Genomic DNA, 18,458 nt, shown 5'->3' on the forward strand with positions numbered 1-18,458 from the left:
TTACATTTTAAGGAATAATGTTAGTCCATCATGGGCACAGGTTAAATATGTATACAAGCAAACTTTAGATGTCAGTTAATTTAACTGCACATATAGTGCTTTGTGAGTCTTGTTCATGATAAAATGTGAATGTTTTTGTAGCTCTAGGATATTGTAGCTCTGTTACATTTTTATTTATTTTATGAAATAAAACTGACTTGAGGGGAATTTAAAGCTATAAAATTCAGCTAGAAGCAAGGCTCTCTACACTCCGCATAATTTGACCAACTTAAATTCTTTAACAGATTTTCACTATATAATGACAGAGAAAAAGATGAAGGCGCATGCTTGACACAGGTGATGTTAACAAGTTTGTTTTCTATCGCCTAGATTTAGAGTTTTGCGGCCAAAGGGGTGCGTTAGCTACGCATGCTTTTTTCTGTCCGCACCTTTTAAATACCGCTGGTATTTAGAGTTCACAGAATGGCTGGGTTTTCAGTGCGTTAGGCTCCAAAAAGGGAGCGTAGAGCATAATTTAACGCCACTGCAACACTAGATACCAGCGGTGCTTACGGAAGCGGCCAGCTTAAAAAACGTGCTCGTGCACGATTCCCCCATAGAAAACAATGGGGCTGTTTGAGCTGAAAAAAAACCTAACACCTGCAAAAAAGCCGTGTTCAGCTCCTAACGCAGCCCCATTGTTTTCTATGGGGAAACACTTCCTACGTCTGCACCTAACACTCTAACATGTACCCAGAGTCTAAACACCCCTAACCTTACACTTATTAACCCCTAATCTGCCACCCCGCTATCGCTGACACCTGCATATTATTATTAACCCCTAATCTGCCGCTCCGTACACCACCGCCACCTACATTATAGCTATGTACCCCTAATCTGCTGCCCCTAACACCGCCGACCCCTATATTATATTTATTAACCCCTAATCTGCCCCCCACAACGTCGCCGCCAGCTACCTACACTTATTAACCCCTAATCTGCCAAGCGGACCGCACCGCTATTATAATAAAGTTATTAACCCCTAACCCGCCTCACTCCCGCCTCAATAACCCTATAATAAATAGTATTAACCCCTAATCTGCCCTCCCTAACATCGCCGACACCTAACTTAAATTATTAACCCCTAATCTGCCGACTGAATCTAGCCGCTACTGTAATAAATGGATTAACCCCTAAAGCTAAGTCTAACCCTAACACTAACACCCCCCTAAGTTAAATATAATTTAAATCTAACGAAACAAATTAACTCTTATTAAATAAATTATTCCTATTTAAAGCTAAATACTTACCTGTAAAATAAACCCTAATATAGCTACAATATAAATTATAATTATATTATAGCTATTTTAGGATTTATATTTATTTTACAGGTAACTTTGTATTTATTTTAACCAGGTACAATAGCTATTAAATAGTTAAGAACTATTTAATAGCTAAAATAGTTAAAATAATTACAAAATTACCTGTAAAATAAATCCTAACCTAAGTTACAATTAAACCTAACACTACACTATCAATAAATTAATTAAATAAAATACCTACAATTACCTACAATTAAACCTAACACTACACTATCAATAAATTAATTAAATACAATATCTACAAATAAATACAATTAAATAAACTAACTAAAGTACAAAAAATAAAAAAGAACTAAGTTACAAAAAATAAAAAAATATTTACAAACATCAGAAAAATATTACAACAATGTTAAACTAATTACACCTACTCTAAGCCCCCTAATAAAATAACAAAGACCCTCAAAATAAAAAAATGCCCTACCCTATTCTAAATTACAAAAGTTCAAAGCTCTTTTACCTTACCAGCCCTGAACAGGGCCCTTTGCGGGGCATGCCCCAAAGAATTCAGCTCTTTTGCCTGTAAAAAAAAACATACAATACCCCCCCCCCAACATTACAACCCACCACCCACATACCCCTAATCTAACCCAAACCCCCCTTAAATAAACCTAACACTAAGCCCCTGAAGATCTTCCTACCTTATCTTCACCATACCAGGTTCACCGATCGATCCAGAAGTGCTCCTCCAATGTCTTGATCCAAGCCCAAGCGGGGGGCTGAAGATGTCCATGATCCGGCTGAAGTCTTCATCCAAGCGGGAGCTGAAGAGGTCCATGATCCGGCTGAAGTCTTCTATCAATGGCATCTTCAATCTTCTTTCTTCCGGATCCATGTTCATGCCGCCGACGCGGAACATCCATCTTCACCGACGACTTCCCGACGAATGACGGTTCCTTTAAGGGACGTCATCCAAGATGGCGTCCCTCAAATTCCGATTGGCTGATAGGATTCTATCAGCCAATCGGAATTAAGATAGGAAAATTCTGATTGGCTGATGGACTCAGCCAATCAGAATCAAGTTCAATCCGATTGGCTAATTCAATCAGCCAATCAGATTGAGCTCGCATTCTATTGGCTGTTCCGATGAGCCAATAGAATGCTAGCTCAATCTGATTAGCTGATCCGATCAGCCAATCGGATTGAACTTGATTCTGATTGGCTGATTCCATCAGCCAATCAGAATTTTCCTACCTTAATTCCGATTGGCTGATAAAATCCTATCAGCCAATCGGAATTCGAGGGACGCCATCTTGGATGACGTCCCTTAAAGGAACCGTCATTCGTCAGGAAGTCGTCGGTGAAGATGGATGTTCCGCGTCGGCGGGATGAACATGGATCCGGAAGAAAGAAGATTGAAGATGCCGTTGATAGAAGACTTCAGCCGGATCATGGACCTCTTCAGCTCCCGCTTGGATGAAGACTTCAGCCGGATCATGGACATCTTCAGCCCCCCGCTTGGGCTTGGATCAAGACATCGGAGGAGCTCTTCTGGATCGATCGGTGAACCTGGTATAGTGAAGATAAGGTAGGAAGATCTTCAGGGGCTTAGTGTTAGGTTTATTTAAGGGGGGTTTGGGTTACATTAGGGGTATGTGGGTGGTGGGTTGTAATGTTGGGGGGGGTATTGTATGTTTTTTTTTACAGGCAAAAGAGCTGAATTCTTTGTGGCATGCCCCGCAATGGGCCCTGTTCAGGGCCGGTAAGGTAAAAGAGCTTTGAACTTTTGTAATTTAGAACAGGGTAGGGCATTTTTTTATTTTGGGGGTCTTTGTTATTTTATTAGGGGGCTTAGAGTAGGTGTAACTAGTTTAAAATTGTTGTAATATTTTTCTGTTTGTAAATATTTTTTTATTTTTTGTAACTTAGTTCTTTTTTATTTTTTGTACTTTAGTTAGTTTATTTAATTGTATTTATTTGTAGATATTGTATTTAATTAATGTATTGATAGTGTAGTGTTAGGTTTAATTGTAGATAATTGTAGGTATTTTATTTAATTAATTTATTGATAGTGTAGTGTTAGGTTTAATTGTAACTTAGGTTAGGATTTATTTTACAGGCAATTTTGTAATTATTTTAACTATTTTAGCTATTAAATAGCTTTTAACTATTTAATAGCTATTGTACCTGGTTAAAATAAATACAAAGTTACCTGTAAAATACATATAAATCCTAAAATAGCTATAATATAATTATAATTTATATTGTAGCTATATTAGGGTTTATTTTACAGGTAAGTATTTAGCTTTAAATAGGAATAATTTATTTAATAAGAGTTAATTTATTTTGTTAGATTTAAATTATATTTAACGTAGGGGGTGTTAGGGTTAGGGTTAGACTTAGCTTTAGGGGTTAATCCATTTATTACAGTAGCAGCGAGATTCGGTCGGCAGATTAGGGGTTAATAATTGAAGTTAGGTGTCGGCGATGTTAGGGAGGGCAGATTAGGGGTTAATACTATTTATTATAGGGTTATTGAGGCGGGAGTGAGGCGGATTAGGGGTTAATAACTTTATTATAGTAGCGGTGAGATCCGCTCGGCAGAATAGGGGTTAATAAGTGTAGGCAGGTGGAGGCGACTTGAGGGGGGCAGATTAGGGGCTAATAAATATAATATAGGGGTCGGCGGTGTTAGGGGCAGCAGATTAGGGGTACATAAGGATAACGTAGGTGGCGGTCGGCAGATTAGGGGTTAATTATTGTAGGTAGCTGGCGGCGACGTTGTGGGGGGCAGGTTAGGGGTTAAAAAAATTTAATTGAGTGGCGGCGATGTGGGGGGACCTCGGTTTAGGGGTACATAGGTAGTTTATGGGTGTTAGTGTACTTTAGAGCACAGTAGTTAAGAGCTTTATAAACCGGTATTAGCCCAGAAAGCTCTTGACTACTGACTTTTTTCTGCGGCTGGAGTTTTGTTGTTAGATTTCTAACGCTCACTTCAGCCACGACTCTAAATACCGGAGTTAGAAAGATCCCATTGAAAAGATAGGATACGCAATTGACGTAAGGGGATCTGCGGAATGGAAAAGTCGCGGCTGTAAAGTGAGCGTTAGACCCTTTCCTGACTGACTCCAAATACCGGCGGTATCCCAAAACCAGCGTTAGGAGCCTCTAACGCTGGTTTTGACGGCTACCGCCCAACTCTAAATCTAGGCCTATGTAAATTATTTTCATTAGAGCTTTGTTTGGCTTAAAGGTACATGAAACCCAACATTTTCAGACAGAGGATACAAGTTTCCAATTTACTTCTATTAGCAAATGTTCTCATATTCTTCTTTGTTGAAGCGATATCTAGATAGGTAGCATACACGTTTCTGGAGCACTACATGACAGGAGATAGCCATCTAGTGCTCTTGCTAATGTAAAAAAGTGTTGCTAAACTGCTGCTATATTTTGCTTCAGACACATGCACACTCCTGAGCATACTCCCCTGCTTTTCAACATAGGATAACAAGAAAACAAAGGAAATTTTCTAAAAGAAGTAAATTGGAAAGTTGTTTAAAATGATATGTTCTATCTGAAACATTAAATAATTTTGTGTTTTATGTATTTTTTAAACTATGCAAAAATATTTGTAATTATACATTTCTCTCTTCTAATTCCCACATTTCTACATCCCCTAAATAATAAATAATTAGCAGAATTTTGAATGCCTAGGGCAGCACAAAACCTAAATACGCCACTGATACCAACTATAGTTATTTTTAATCTACGGAATCTTTTGGCGCTCTACAAATAAATGATAATAATAATAATAATTATTATATCTGGCAATGAAATTGACATCTGTGGCATCTGGGGAGCCAACAAAACTATCATTTTCATCTAGTTTTTTTCTGCACATGTGCAAGAAGCATAAAAAAAATACTTTGAGGTCTGGGCCTACTGCTTGTAAAAGTAATTTCATGAGGACCAAAAGTACATTTATTGGATCTAGCATTCTTTAGAACTGTGCTACTGTCCCTTATAAATAAAAGGAGAAATATTTTATACCTTTCACATATCGACTTTGACATCCGTCTAGTAAGTGCTGGGGATCCGCCTTTGCTTTTTACAAGGTATTTATATCTGGGATTTTGTTTCATCCACATTTTCAAAGCTTCATATGCCTGTTGCTGGTGTCCAATGTTGGTGTAGCTGACAGCTAAGGCCATAAGTGCTTTTAGGTTATTTGGTTGTAGCTGTAAACACCTGTTTAAAAAAACCCATCATAGTAAACGTTAACTATTTTAGTGCATTTAATACCTTTAAAATCTCAGCGGCATACTGGAGTTTTGTTAAACCTGGTTTACCGTCTAGACTCTAAATGACAAATAAGTTCAGAAAGCCACTTTCAAATTCCAAACACTCACATTCCTTACATTAATCAACCTTTCTTAGATTGCTTTTGACTATGTTCATTTGTTCATATACCTTACTTTTTCCATCCACCGAAGATTTTACTTCTTTTAATCAATCTCCAACCCCAACATTTGAAACTGATATTTACTTGATATATTTCTCACAGAGGCCATAGCTACATGGATGAGGCATGCACCCTTTAAAATAAAAATGAAAGGGACACTAAACACTAAGAGCCTGATTACGAGTGGATCGCTATTTATCGCTCTAGCTTGAGCGTTAACTCGACTAGAAGTAAGCTTTTTTGCAAGCGTCAAATACTGTGCTTATTACAAGTTCGAAAGTAAAAAGTTTTTTGTTTCTTTCACATGCTAATCTGACGTGCGCAAAAAGTCAAGGTTAGAATATTGCTGCCACGTTAACATATCCCCCCATAGTAGTCAATGGACCACTAAAATTTGAAAAAAACGTACTCATTTGAAAACCTGATTGCTTTTTCTCAAGTGCGCTAACCCGGCATGAAAAACGTAAATTATGCTTACCTGATCATTTTCTTTTCTTCAGATGGAAAGATTCCACAGCTGCATTCATTACTTTTGGGAATTCAGAACCTGGTCACCAGGAGGAGGCAAAGACACCCAAGCCAAAGGCTTAAAAACTCCTCCCACTTCCCTCATCCCCCAGTCATTCTGCCGAGGAACAAGGAACAGTAGAAGAAACATCAGGGTGAAAAGGTGCCAGAAGAACAAAAATAACAGACGCCCCACAGAAGAAATATGGGTTGGGAGCTGTGAACTCTTTCCATCTGAAGAAAAGAAAAATATCAGGTAAGCATAATTTAAGTTTTTCTTCATAAATGGAAAGAGTCCACAGCTGCATTCATTACTTTTGGGAAAACAATACCCAAACTATAGAGGACACTGAATGCAAAAACGGGAGGGTACAGGAGGCGGCCCATTCTGAGGGCACCTGGCCTGAAAACCCCTACCCAACAAAATCCTGCTTTGTCCGAAGCCAAGAACAACTTGGAAAAAAAAAGGAAAACGCCCAAGGACACTGACCCGCAGATAGTCCACAGCCTTGCTAGAGACCACAGGAACTAGACTCGACTGAGTCAACAGCCTCCAAGAGACACTGTCCCCAGCAGTCGATCTCCAAACAACATACCTCTTACTAAAGAAAGGGAACAAACTACTGTATTCTTCCCCAAAGAAGAAAAGGCAAAGAGAAAACAAGATTGTACTTGTAAAGCGCGGCTAATCCCCCTTAAGGGACACAAGGCACTGCTCTTTTTATCAACCTCAAAAGGCTGAGTAGACCTCGCCGGGGATCAAACTTGCAACCCTCGATTTGCTACAGTGGAGAGTAGCCATAGTACATTAGTATGCTGAGCTAGCTTCCAGCTAGCATAAGGAACTCCAGAAAACAACCCTAAAAAGGTCACAATGAGTCCTAAATAAAAACACAGAGCAAAAACCAGAGAAAAAGGGTCAGGCTAACAGAGACCCAAATAGTCTCATAGAAACAAGGGGAGGCAACGCCCAGACCCCAGAAATACAGAAACCACGGGATAAGGCCAGGAGTCTGAAACAGAGAGAGGATCTTCCCCTAACACAGTGCAACCGCACTCTAGAAAGCAACTAAAAAAAGAAGGTCCCGAAGTTGCAAAAGGTATCTCAGAATACCTAAATATTCAGAATGAAACCTCGTGCAGCAAGCTCAGATAGGTCTACTGAGTAACTTCTGAAGAAAAAACACTGCACGCTGCAGTCATCTAAAAATTACTCTGAAACTTAAATACTTGCAGGGCAAATAGGATAGCCAGCGGATAACGTTGCAGGCTATCTAAGAGCCGCCAGTCCTTCCCACAAATCTTGAATGTGGAGAAAGGAGAAACCTCAAAAAGGCTTACTGTACCTCAAATGCTCAGTGGACAAAATAGAAAGCAACAGATCTCAGATCCTGCTCCAACACTAGACCAGCCCAAGCGACAGACATGTCTGATAGACAGGGGGACAGAAGACCCCAACCACAAGCCCCCAGGGAATGGAAGAAAAAAGGGGAGACTCATCCACCCCAACAGAGCTTGGTGCCAACCCAATCCGCTCCTCTGAAATAAGGCACTTCCAAGGAGAACTGTCAGGGTTTTTTCCCTGTTTTGTTTGCCATGTGCTGCTGGCAGCCATTTTACTCACCTCTCTTGCTGACTCTGGTGCATACTGTGTGATGCTGCTCATTTCCTGTACTTCCTTTTATGGCCAGACTGGTGTACATCATCCATGTGAGACAGAATGCAGTCTCAGAATTGTGATGTCATCACTTATTATTTAAAGGGCCTCTGTTCAGTATGCTTTGCCCTTGCGTTGTCTCAGACCTGTTTGTGAGAGCTTCTGTGTATTACTTGGCTGTCTGACATCCCTCCTGATTCCTGATCCCTGGCTTGTTCCTGACTCTGCTGTTTTCCATGTTCCTGATTCCGGCTCATCTGACTACTCGCTTTGGCTCCTCGGCTCTGGTTTTGATTCCTGGCTTGTTATTTGACTTGTGGACATTTTATAATGTTTTGCTATTAATAAAGGTGTAATTATTTTTGTACTTCCCGTCTCAGTCTGATTCCTGGCACCCTGACATTACGCAAGGGCCATGAATCCTGATGGTGCTAATAAACCACCTTTAACTGCCATAATTTCCAGGATGGATGAACAGGTTCACAGCTTGGATCAATTTGAACTAGCCCTGCAAACCCTGCTGACTCACACTGCACATTTGGACCAAAGTGTCCCGCAAGTTATGGCTTCTCCTGTTTCCGCTGCTGCACCTAGTCCTACCAGGAGCATGTCCGGTTCTGCACCTCTACCTCAGCATTATGGAGGCAATCCTAATCAGTGCAGAGAGTTTTTGAACCAGGTGGGCATTTACTTTGAGATGTTACCTCAGGTGTTTCCCTCTGACAAAGCTAAGGTTGGATTTCTCATCTCGTTACCCTCTGACACAGCTCTTGCCTGGGCTAATCCCTTGTGGGAGACTAATAAACCTGTGATTTCAAATTACCCTGAATTTGTGGCCTCCTTTCGAAGAGTATTTGATGTTCCGGCTCGCTCCTCCTCTGCTGCTAAACGACTCATGTCCATTCAGCAAGGTACAAGATCTGTTGCTCAGTATGCCATTGAGCTCCGTACGCTTGCTGCAGAGGTAGGTTGGAACAATGAAGCCCTTGTTGCCCCCTTCTTTCATGGGCACTCTGATGCGATTAAAGAAGAAGTTGCTGCCAGAGATTTACCAGAATATCTCGAGGCATTGGTGTCTTTTTTTATCCTAATTGACATCAGACTAAGTGAGAGGCCCTCTTTCAAGGAGCGCTTGCGGAAGCCTCCTGTTCCATTGTCTCCTACCTGCTCATTCCCACCCATGCCTCCCTCTCCTCCCATGTCTCCTGGTCCCGAGTCACCAGGTACTGCTGAGCCGATGCAGTTGGGATTCACGCGTCTCTCCGCGGCAGAGAGGGCCTTTAGGAGGAGGGAGGGGCTCTGCCTCTATTGTGGGTTACAGGGCCACCTTTTGAAGTCTTGTCCTACACGGCCAGGAAATGCTCACACCAAAGGTCCTGTCGGGGGCAGACCTTGGGTGGTTTATCCTCGCCCCCGGAACAGCTAAAGGAGAAACTTTTGGTCACGGTTGTCCTTTCCTGGGTGGACTCCTCCATAGTCAGCCAGGCTCTTGTTGACTCCGGTGCTGTGGGCTATTTCATTAACAGTGCTTTTGTATCAAAGGACTCCATTCCTGTTTTGCTTCGGTCCATTCCTCTTGCTATTGAGGCCATTAATGGCAGGCCCCTTCAGCCCGCACTTGTTACTCATGAAACTGCTCTGTTATCCATGGCTGTTGGGGCTCTCCATTTTGAAACTCTCCAGTTCCAGGTGATAAACTCTCTGCATTTTCCGGTTGTTCTGGGTTATCCCTGGCTCTAAAAGCACAATCCCAGTCTCAACCAGTTAAAGTCTTGTGCCCATTCTATCGGCTTTACTACTAGATCATCGCTGGGAGAGATTGGGAGAAACCGTTACTGTGATTGGACGAGGTCCTGCACGTCATCTAGCCTCTGTGTGTCTGCCGGGCGACCCTGAATAGTTCCGGCTTGCGTATACTGACACACTGTGTCGCTACGCTTGTGAGTTTTCCATCTACCTGGGGGTGGGTCGGTCATCGTATGGTCTGACATTACTGCTCTATGCCTTGGCGCCTCTCCGCTTTTGTCTCTCTACCTAGGAGTCCTGTTTGGATGATGTTACTTGGGAGTGCAGCCTGATACACGAAGGATTTCTGAGCGATTCTCTCTCCACACTAGCGCACCTCGTTTTGGGATCTCCTATCCTGATCTGACCAAATGAAAATGAGAATAGAGTCACCCGAAAGAGAGTAGAAGAAAGACTAGTCTCCATAATCCTTTCAGATTAATATTCCGGAGGACCACACCCAAGGGTCTAGAATGCAAAGAATGCCGAACCGAGGCAGAAAAATATCACCTAAGCAAAAAGCTTGGCAAAAGAGACAACACCTCCTATCGCCCCTGATATGGAGAGGACTAACTCCCGAAGACCTGCAACCCGGAGCCATTCCTCCTCGGGGCCAGGTTTACCCTCTGTCTGTTGTGGAGAATTGTGCTATGGAGGAGCATGTTGCCAATGCTCTGTCGTGGGGGATCATCCACAAATCCTGCTCTCCTGCAGGGGCTGGCTTCTTCTTTGTGAAGAAAAAGGGTGGTGAGTTAAGACCATGCATCGATTATAGGGGTCTTAATCATCTTACCATTAAGAATACTTACCCTATTCCGCTCATTACGGAACTCTTTGACCGCCTCAAGGGAGCTACTGTCTTTACTAAACTTGATTTGAGAGGAGCATACAATCTCGTTAGGATCAAGGAGGGCCACGAATGGAAAACAGCATTTAACACCAGGAGTGGGTATTATGAGTATCTTGTAATGCTATGTTTGTGAGAACTCCTGTGTAATACCTGATCCCTGGCTTGTTCCTGACTCTGCTGTTCTCCTTGTTCCTGATTCCGGCTTGTCTAAATACTCTCTTTGGTTCCTGACTCGGCTCGTCTGACTACCAGCTCTGGTTTAGATTCCTGGCTTGTTATTTGACTTGTGGACATTTTATAATTTTTTGCTATTAATAAAGGTGTGATTATTTTTGCACTTCTCGTCTCAGTCTGATTCCTGGCACCCTGACAGAACCCCCTAGGACCTGGAACAGAAAAAAGTGCAACAGATCCGTAGGAAGACCTGTCACAGACTCTCTCTCTTAGATAGTCTCTATGTAGAGAAATCAATTTCCAACAGGTGGAACAGAGCCAACAGAGCAACAGATGCTGCCCCTTACAGAAATAAGCCACCTGATCCAACCTCCTACACACAGAGCAGGACAAGGACCCTCCAGAGAGAGAAAACCGCAACTTATAAGGAAGATAAACTATCCCCTCCAAAGGGAAGGGCACAGATAAGAACAGCGTACATGTCCACAAGACATGAAGCCATAGTATGATCAAAACACGGACCGAATGAAAAATCATCCAGACACCACTGTTAACCTAACAGAGAGAAAAACTCCCCATAAAGGAGCACACTCCGTCCGAAGGACAAGTCAGGCCTTAAAGTTTATAATCAGAACCCGAAGGTGGATGAGAACTCTGGCCTACCTGCTTGCAAGCCCATTGAGCTAGCCCCTATGTCGCAACATAGGGTCCCTGAAAAAAACTGGGTCATCCCTAACCAGTCCATTGGATCATAAGTCTCCAGACATCCAAGAAGGATCCAAGACAAGAACTCCAGACCCGACACCTAGAATCATCCTAGAACAAACGACACCCTCAGGGAACACAAGATACCCCGTCTGAAGCAATCAGACCTCACAGGGGATGAGAGCCAGGAAACCCCAGATAACGGGTACAGGACTCACTCGTAAGTCCCAGCCCAAAGGGAAGAGAACACCCTCTAGCCGGAGGTCAATGCCCCACCAGCATGGCACTAGGCCGCAACAAAGTCACACAATTTCTCTAGAGCCCAAAGGCCCCAAGGGCAACACTAAGGGAAATGAAAACGAGAACAGAGTCACCCGAAAGAGAGTAGAAGAAAGGCTAGTCTCCATAATCCCTTCAGATTAACATTCCGGAGGACCACACCCAAGGGAGAAGAATGCAAATTATCCCAAACCCAGCCAGAAAAATATCCCCTAAGCAAAAAGCTTGGCAAAAGAGATAACACCTCCTATCGTCCCTGATATGGAGACGACTAACTCCCGAAGGAAGACAGAACCTCACAGCCTTCACTTCCTAATTAAGCGGCCAAAGCTGCCACAAAAACTGGACGAAGTCCAGAAAGTCTTGACCCAAAGGAAGAAAACCTCTAAAAGGAATAAGGACACTTCCAAAGAGACCATGAAAGGCAAAACTGTAAGAACGGCAGTATGAAGGACCTAAATCCTCCAACCCACAATGGGAAGGAACATTCTAGTTCCCGAAAAATTCAGAAACGACTGAGCATGTCACTGCGTATCTCAAAGGCGAATGAGGACTGAACCAATCCCCCATGCTCCTAACCAACCACGGACCTTTAAGTCCTCTCAGGATGCTAGTTGAAGTTTGTAAAACCAGACAATCACACAATTAAATTGTGATCACTGGGCACCCTCACCGGACCAACCAGACATAAAAATTGCCACGTGTCTGAACTAGGCCTCAAAGACAGAAGAATTTGTACCCAGTCAGGACCAGCATGAAACCAAGGGCCCCAGCACTGTCAAGGCCACATAGAGTCTCCGCCGATGATGGAGGGATAAAGAACAGTCAAACAGACTTTTGTAAACAGAGCGAACAAAATTGCAAGTATCAATTCCACAGAGGAAAGCTCCCGAAGGAAACATCACACCACAACATGAGCTTTAAACCAAATAAAAATCATCCTCACCGGATGAAAATAAAAGATAAGGCAATCCGTAGGTTATCGCCCAGGAAGAACGGACAGACCCGCAGGACCAGCCCAACAAGGGTCCGAGACTTCCAAGCTCAGAACTGGAAAAGGATACACAAATAACAAAGACTATAAGAAGATTACTTCATCCCCTTATGTCTATGTATGCAAACCAGTTGAAGAGTAAGACTGAGAATCCCCAGACCCATTAAGAGTGGCATCCTCCAGCAATGCCAACAATGTGCCTTAGTAGGACAGAAAGACACGCCAGTCTATAACGAAAGGCGCAACATACCTCCGCCAGGACAAAAGGAAACACCTGCCCCGAAGGTTGACCCCCTGAGGCCTCAGGGGCAGTCGCTCCCCTCAAAGACTGAACTGGACCAGGCAATCCCATGCCTGACGAGACCCGGTTAACGAAACACGGACAATATCGTAAGCACACTCCCGCGAGGTGCAGATGTGCCTGCGCCAAAGAAATGGCCATGCGGAACCATGTCGTAACCTCCGGTGGAAACAGGCCACACTCCCTAGAAAGGATAAGTAGCGTTTGGGTTACCTGCATGCGTAGTAAGAGTTGATGGTAGGGAACTTGTCTTGTGAGAAATAGAATCCCCAGAGACTGATGGCTCAGTGGGCACCCGATTCCCCAATCCTGAGGAACAGAGCACTCTAAAACAGCATTCGGAACATAACTTATAGGCATGTATCACCCGGGCCAATTCATATTCTTCGCAAGAAGTACAGTCTGAATCAGAGACATCCGTCTGCAAGAATCCTCCATAACTGGGACACTGCCACCTCCAGAGAACCAGACACCAGCGGACCAGGATTTCTCCATCGCCACGCGGTCAGGAAAACGGAAATGGGGTCACAAGGTGAACCGTGCAGTCCATGCAAAAGTGCGCCCAACCGAAAAGGCAGCATCACTAGACATAAGCCGTTATGTTCCAAAATAGCCATGAGCCGAAGCAACACTACACAGTAGCAGACAGAATCACATAACAAACATAATTATAACCCCCCCTGTTAAATAATCCCCCTCAGGAGATATTAACCCTTGATTCCTAGATACAAAAAGGAGCCTCATTGAGACCCTATGGTAAAGTTATCCCCGAAAGGTTGTAGCCCCTCTCGGATAAACAGTTGAAATTACAATACATCCATTATGAAAGTAAAATGAAATGATCTTACCGGAATCTATGCCGTGGAACAGTAACACTGCCCTTCAAGTGTGACAGATAGTAGCGTCGCCTCTGCCATGGACTTGAGAGAAAAAAGCAGGCAGCAAAACTCGTCAACGCTGATTGCTTGTGGAGCTGTTAATATAAGTCGGGATGGTTTCACAGAAAGACTCTCCCTGCATCTCCAGACTCTAACTTTCACCCATGCTCTCACTGAGAGGCTGACAGGACTACTTAAACCTCCAGTCCCATACCGAAGAGTACTACCCTCCATAAGAGACAATCGAAAACTTCTGACACTTCTCTGCCAACCTCCTGGGACGAAAGGCAAAGAATGACTAGGGGATGAGGGAAGTGTGAGGAGTTTTTAAGCCTTTGGCTGGGGTGTCTTTGCCTCCTCCTGGTGGCCAGGTTCTGAATTCCCAAAAGTAATGAATGCAGCTGTGGACTCTTTCCATTTATGGATAAAATATTAATATTTCACATTCCAATGTTCTTCACTTAAAGGATAATGCCCTTTTTATTCTTAAATACATATCTCTATATACATTATATACATATACCTGCATATCTATTCCTATAGATATATAGGTATAGCTATGTAAGATACATGAATAGTATCAAACATATCTAGAAATATATATTTAATAATACAAAATTTTAAACATCTTTCCAGTTTACTCCTATTATCAATTTTGCTTCATTGTATTGGTATCCTTAATTGAAGGAGCAGTAATGAACTGCTGGGAGATAGCTGGACCTATCAGTAAGCCAATGAAAAGAGGCATATACGTGCAGCCACAACCTCACTTTGCATTGCATGGAAGCACTGTGCTCACGACAGTGCACTTAAATAGGCTCCAATGTGAGCCTCGTTCTCATGCCGTCAGTCACGGCATGAGAACCTAGCTCAGCAGCGGGGGTAAGTCACGTAGCGATGGGCAGCAAATGTAAATATATATGTATATGCTTATATCAATTTTTATGTTTTAATTTAATTTATTAGTTATGATAAATTAGTGCTTCACTTGCAATCTGGCCCAAAATAAGAAATAAATCATGTTTAAAAAAAATCTGTTCTATATGCATAGTAAATGTAAGAGTTCCATGTCCCTTTAATCTAGAAGGTAATATTAAATTTGAAAAATGCACTACAAACTAAATAAAACTGTATTAACCTTTTAAAAATACCTGCATTTATAATTATATTCCAGATGTTATCTCCATTTCCATTTTTATGAAATTACAGAATGAAAAAAAGTACCGGTGTAATAAAAGTATAAAGGGCCAGATTACTAGTGGCTTGCTGTTACGCACAAACGATATTGGGTTTATCACGGCTGTCTGCGCCCGTCGGATGGAGCGCTGAAGCGCTCATATTAAAAGTTGAAAGTAAATGCAATCTCTTGAGCGCAATTGACAGGATATCGTAACCTCAGAGCTCAAAAATGTGTCGCACATCAAAAATACATTAGAAATTACTGCTACACTCATAATAACAGCATCTAATAAAAACTATTTTTTTTAAAATTGCACAAAAAAGTTATAAGAGCTCAAAGATATGAGGTTGCAGGCAAAGGGCTTTAACCCCTAAGGACCACAGCAAAATTTCTGACCGTTTGGGACCAAGGCTATTTTTAATTTCTGCAGTGTTTATGTTTAGCTATAATTTTCCTCTTACTCATTTACTGTACCCACACATATAATATACTGTTTTTCTCGCCATTAAATGGTCTTTCTAAAGATACCATTATTTTGATCATATCTTATAATTTACTATAATTTTTTTTTATAAAATATGATAAAATGGGAAAAAAAACACTTTTTCTAACTTTGACCCCCAAAATCTGTTACACATCTACAACCACCAAAAAACACCCATGCTAAATAGTTTCTAAATTTTGGCCTGAGTTTAAAAAAATATGCAATATTTACATGTCCTTTGCTTTATTGCAAGTTATAGGGCAATAAATACAAGTAGCACTTTGCTATTTCCAGACCTCTTTTTTTCAAAATTAGCGTTAGTTACATTGGAACACTGATATCTGTCTGGAATCCATGAATATCCCTTGAATTGTATATATCTTATTTTAGAAGACAACCGAAAGTATTGATCTAGGCCCATTTTGTTATATTTCATGCCACCATTTCACTGCCAAATGCGATCAAATAAAAAAAAATGTTCACTTTTTCACAATTGTTTTTCACAAACTTTAGGTTTCTCACTGAAATTATTTACAACCAGCTTGTGCAATTATGACACAAATGGTTATAAATGCTTCTCTGGGATCCCCTTTGTTCAGAAATAGCAGACATATATGACTTTGGCGTTGCTTTTTGGCAATGAAAAGGCCACTAAATGCTGCTGCGCACCACACTTGTATTATGCCCAGCAGTGAAGGGTTTAATTAGGTAGCTTGTAGGGAGCTTGCAGGGTTAATTTTAGCTTTAGTGTAGAGATCAGCCTCCTACCTGACATATCCCACCCCCTGATCCCTCCCAAACAGATCTCTTCCCTCCCCCACCCCACAATTTTCCCTGCCATCTTAAGTACTGGCAGAAAGTATTTTTTTTTTTTTAAATAATCTATTCAGCTGTAATGGACCCCCTTAGCCCCGAACCCTTCCTGATCCCTCCCAAACAGCTCTCTAACCCTCCCCCTACCTATTTGCCGCCATCTTGGGTACTGGCAGCTGTCTGCTAGTACCCAGTTTGCCCCCAAAAACAATGTAAAAGGATAGCTTTTTCTGTAGTGTAGCTGCCCCTCCCCCTTCCAGATCCTTTGATATTTATTTTTATTTCCCCCCCCCTCCCTCTCACGCTGCAATTCCCTGGATCATTGCAGTGCAGGCCCCCCCCCATCATTGCACTTACAGGAACAGGATGGCGGGTAGCGATGGGCCGCCCACCTGCCTCCCTGCTAAGCTCCCACCCACCAATGATTTGCACCATCGCTACCAGTGCAGAGATGGTCACAGAGTGGCTCTCTCTGCATCGGATGCTTGGAAAAGGGTATTGCAGGATGGCTCAATATCAAGGCATAACTGCAATACCCTGAGAGCTTCTGGAAGCGATCGCAATCGCTTCCAGCACTCAATTAGACCAAGGACATCCTAGGTACGTCCATTGTCACTAACTGACAGTTTTTGCAGGATGCACGTCCTTGGTCGTTAAGGGGTTAACATAGAGATACATACATATACATGTCTAAATATGTATATGTATGTGTATATATATATATATGTGTGTGTGTGTGTGTACAGATGTATTTATATTTGTATATATGTATTTACAGAGTTGTATACACAAATATAATAAATAGATATGTATACATATATAGAAATATATTAACTATTTAATAATTACCTAGCTAAAATAAATACAAATTTACCTGTAAAATAAAACCTAACCTAAGTTACACTAACACCTGACACTACACTATAATTAAATAAATTACATAAATTAAAACAATTAAATAAATTAAATTATCTAAAGTACAAAAAAAAACAAACACTAAATTACAGAAAATAATAAACAAATTACAGAAATTTAAACTAATTACACCTAATCTAATAGCCCTATTAAAATAAAAAAGCCCCCCCAAAATAAAAAAAACCCTAGCCTAAACTAAACTACCAATAGCCCTTAAAAGTGCCTTTTGCGGGGCATTGGCCCAAAGTAATCAGCTCTTTTACCTGTAAAAAACAATACAAACAACCCCCCAATAGTAAAACCCACCACCCACACAACCAACCCCCCAAATAAAATACTAGCTAAAAAAACCTAAGCTCCCCATTGCCCTGAAAAGGGCATTTGGATGGGCATTGCCCTTAATAGGGCAGTTAGCTCTTTTGCCGCCCAAAGTCCCTAACCTAAAAATAAAACCCATCCAATACACCCTTAAAAAAAACTAACACTAACCTGCTGAAGATCGACTTACCGGGAGACGTCTTCATCCAAGCCGGGTGAAGTGGTCCTCCAGACGGGCAGAAGTCTTCATCCAACCCGGGCGAAGTGGTCCTACAGACAAGCAGAAGTCTTCATCTAAGCCGGGCAGAAGTGGTCCTCCAGATGGGCAGAAGTCTTCATCCAGACGGCATCTTCTATCTTCATCCATCCGGCACGGAGCGGGTCCATTTTCAAGACATCCGACGCGGAGCATCCTCTTCATCCGACGACTAACACAGAATGAAGGTACATTTAAGTGATGTCATCCAAGATGGTGTCCCTTAAATTCCAATTGGCTGATAGAATTCTATCAGCCAATCGGAATTAAGGTAGAAAAAATCCTATTGGCTAATGCAATCAGCCAATAGGATTGAAGTTCAATCCAATTGGCTGATCCAATCAGCCAATAGGATTGAGCTTGCATTCTATTGGCTGATTGGATCCTTTTCAGGGCAATGGGGAGCTTAGGTTTTTTTAGCTAGTATTTTATTTGGGGGGTTGGTTGTGTGGGTGGTGGGTTTTACTGTTGGGGGGTTGTTTGTATTTTTTTTTACAGGTAAAAGAGCTGATTACTTTGGGGCAATGCCCCGCAAAAGGCCCTTTTAAGGGCTATTGGTAGTTTAGTTTAGGTTAAGGTTTTTTTTTTTGTTTTGGGGGGAT

The 18,458-nt window shown here is 41.9% G+C and overlaps 1 protein-coding gene across 1 annotated transcript in view; it reads right to left on the bottom strand.

The window, feature by feature from the left end:
- Positions 1 to 18,458, bottom strand: part of PEX5L (peroxisomal biogenesis factor 5 like) — a 693,590-nt gene that overhangs the window by 31,500 nt on the left and 643,632 nt on the right. Inside the window, exon 11 of the mRNA XM_053710168.1 lies at positions 5,349 to 5,546. Within this exon, the coding sequence (XP_053566143.1) occupies positions 5,349 to 5,546 (198 nt within the window). The remainder of the gene's footprint in view (positions 1 to 5,348; positions 5,547 to 18,458) is intronic.

The sequence above is a fragment of the Bombina bombina genome, chromosome 4 (assembly GCF_027579735.1).
Source record: "Bombina bombina isolate aBomBom1 chromosome 4, aBomBom1.pri, whole genome shotgun sequence".
NCBI classification, from domain to species: domain Eukaryota; kingdom Metazoa; phylum Chordata; class Amphibia; order Anura; family Bombinatoridae; genus Bombina; species Bombina bombina.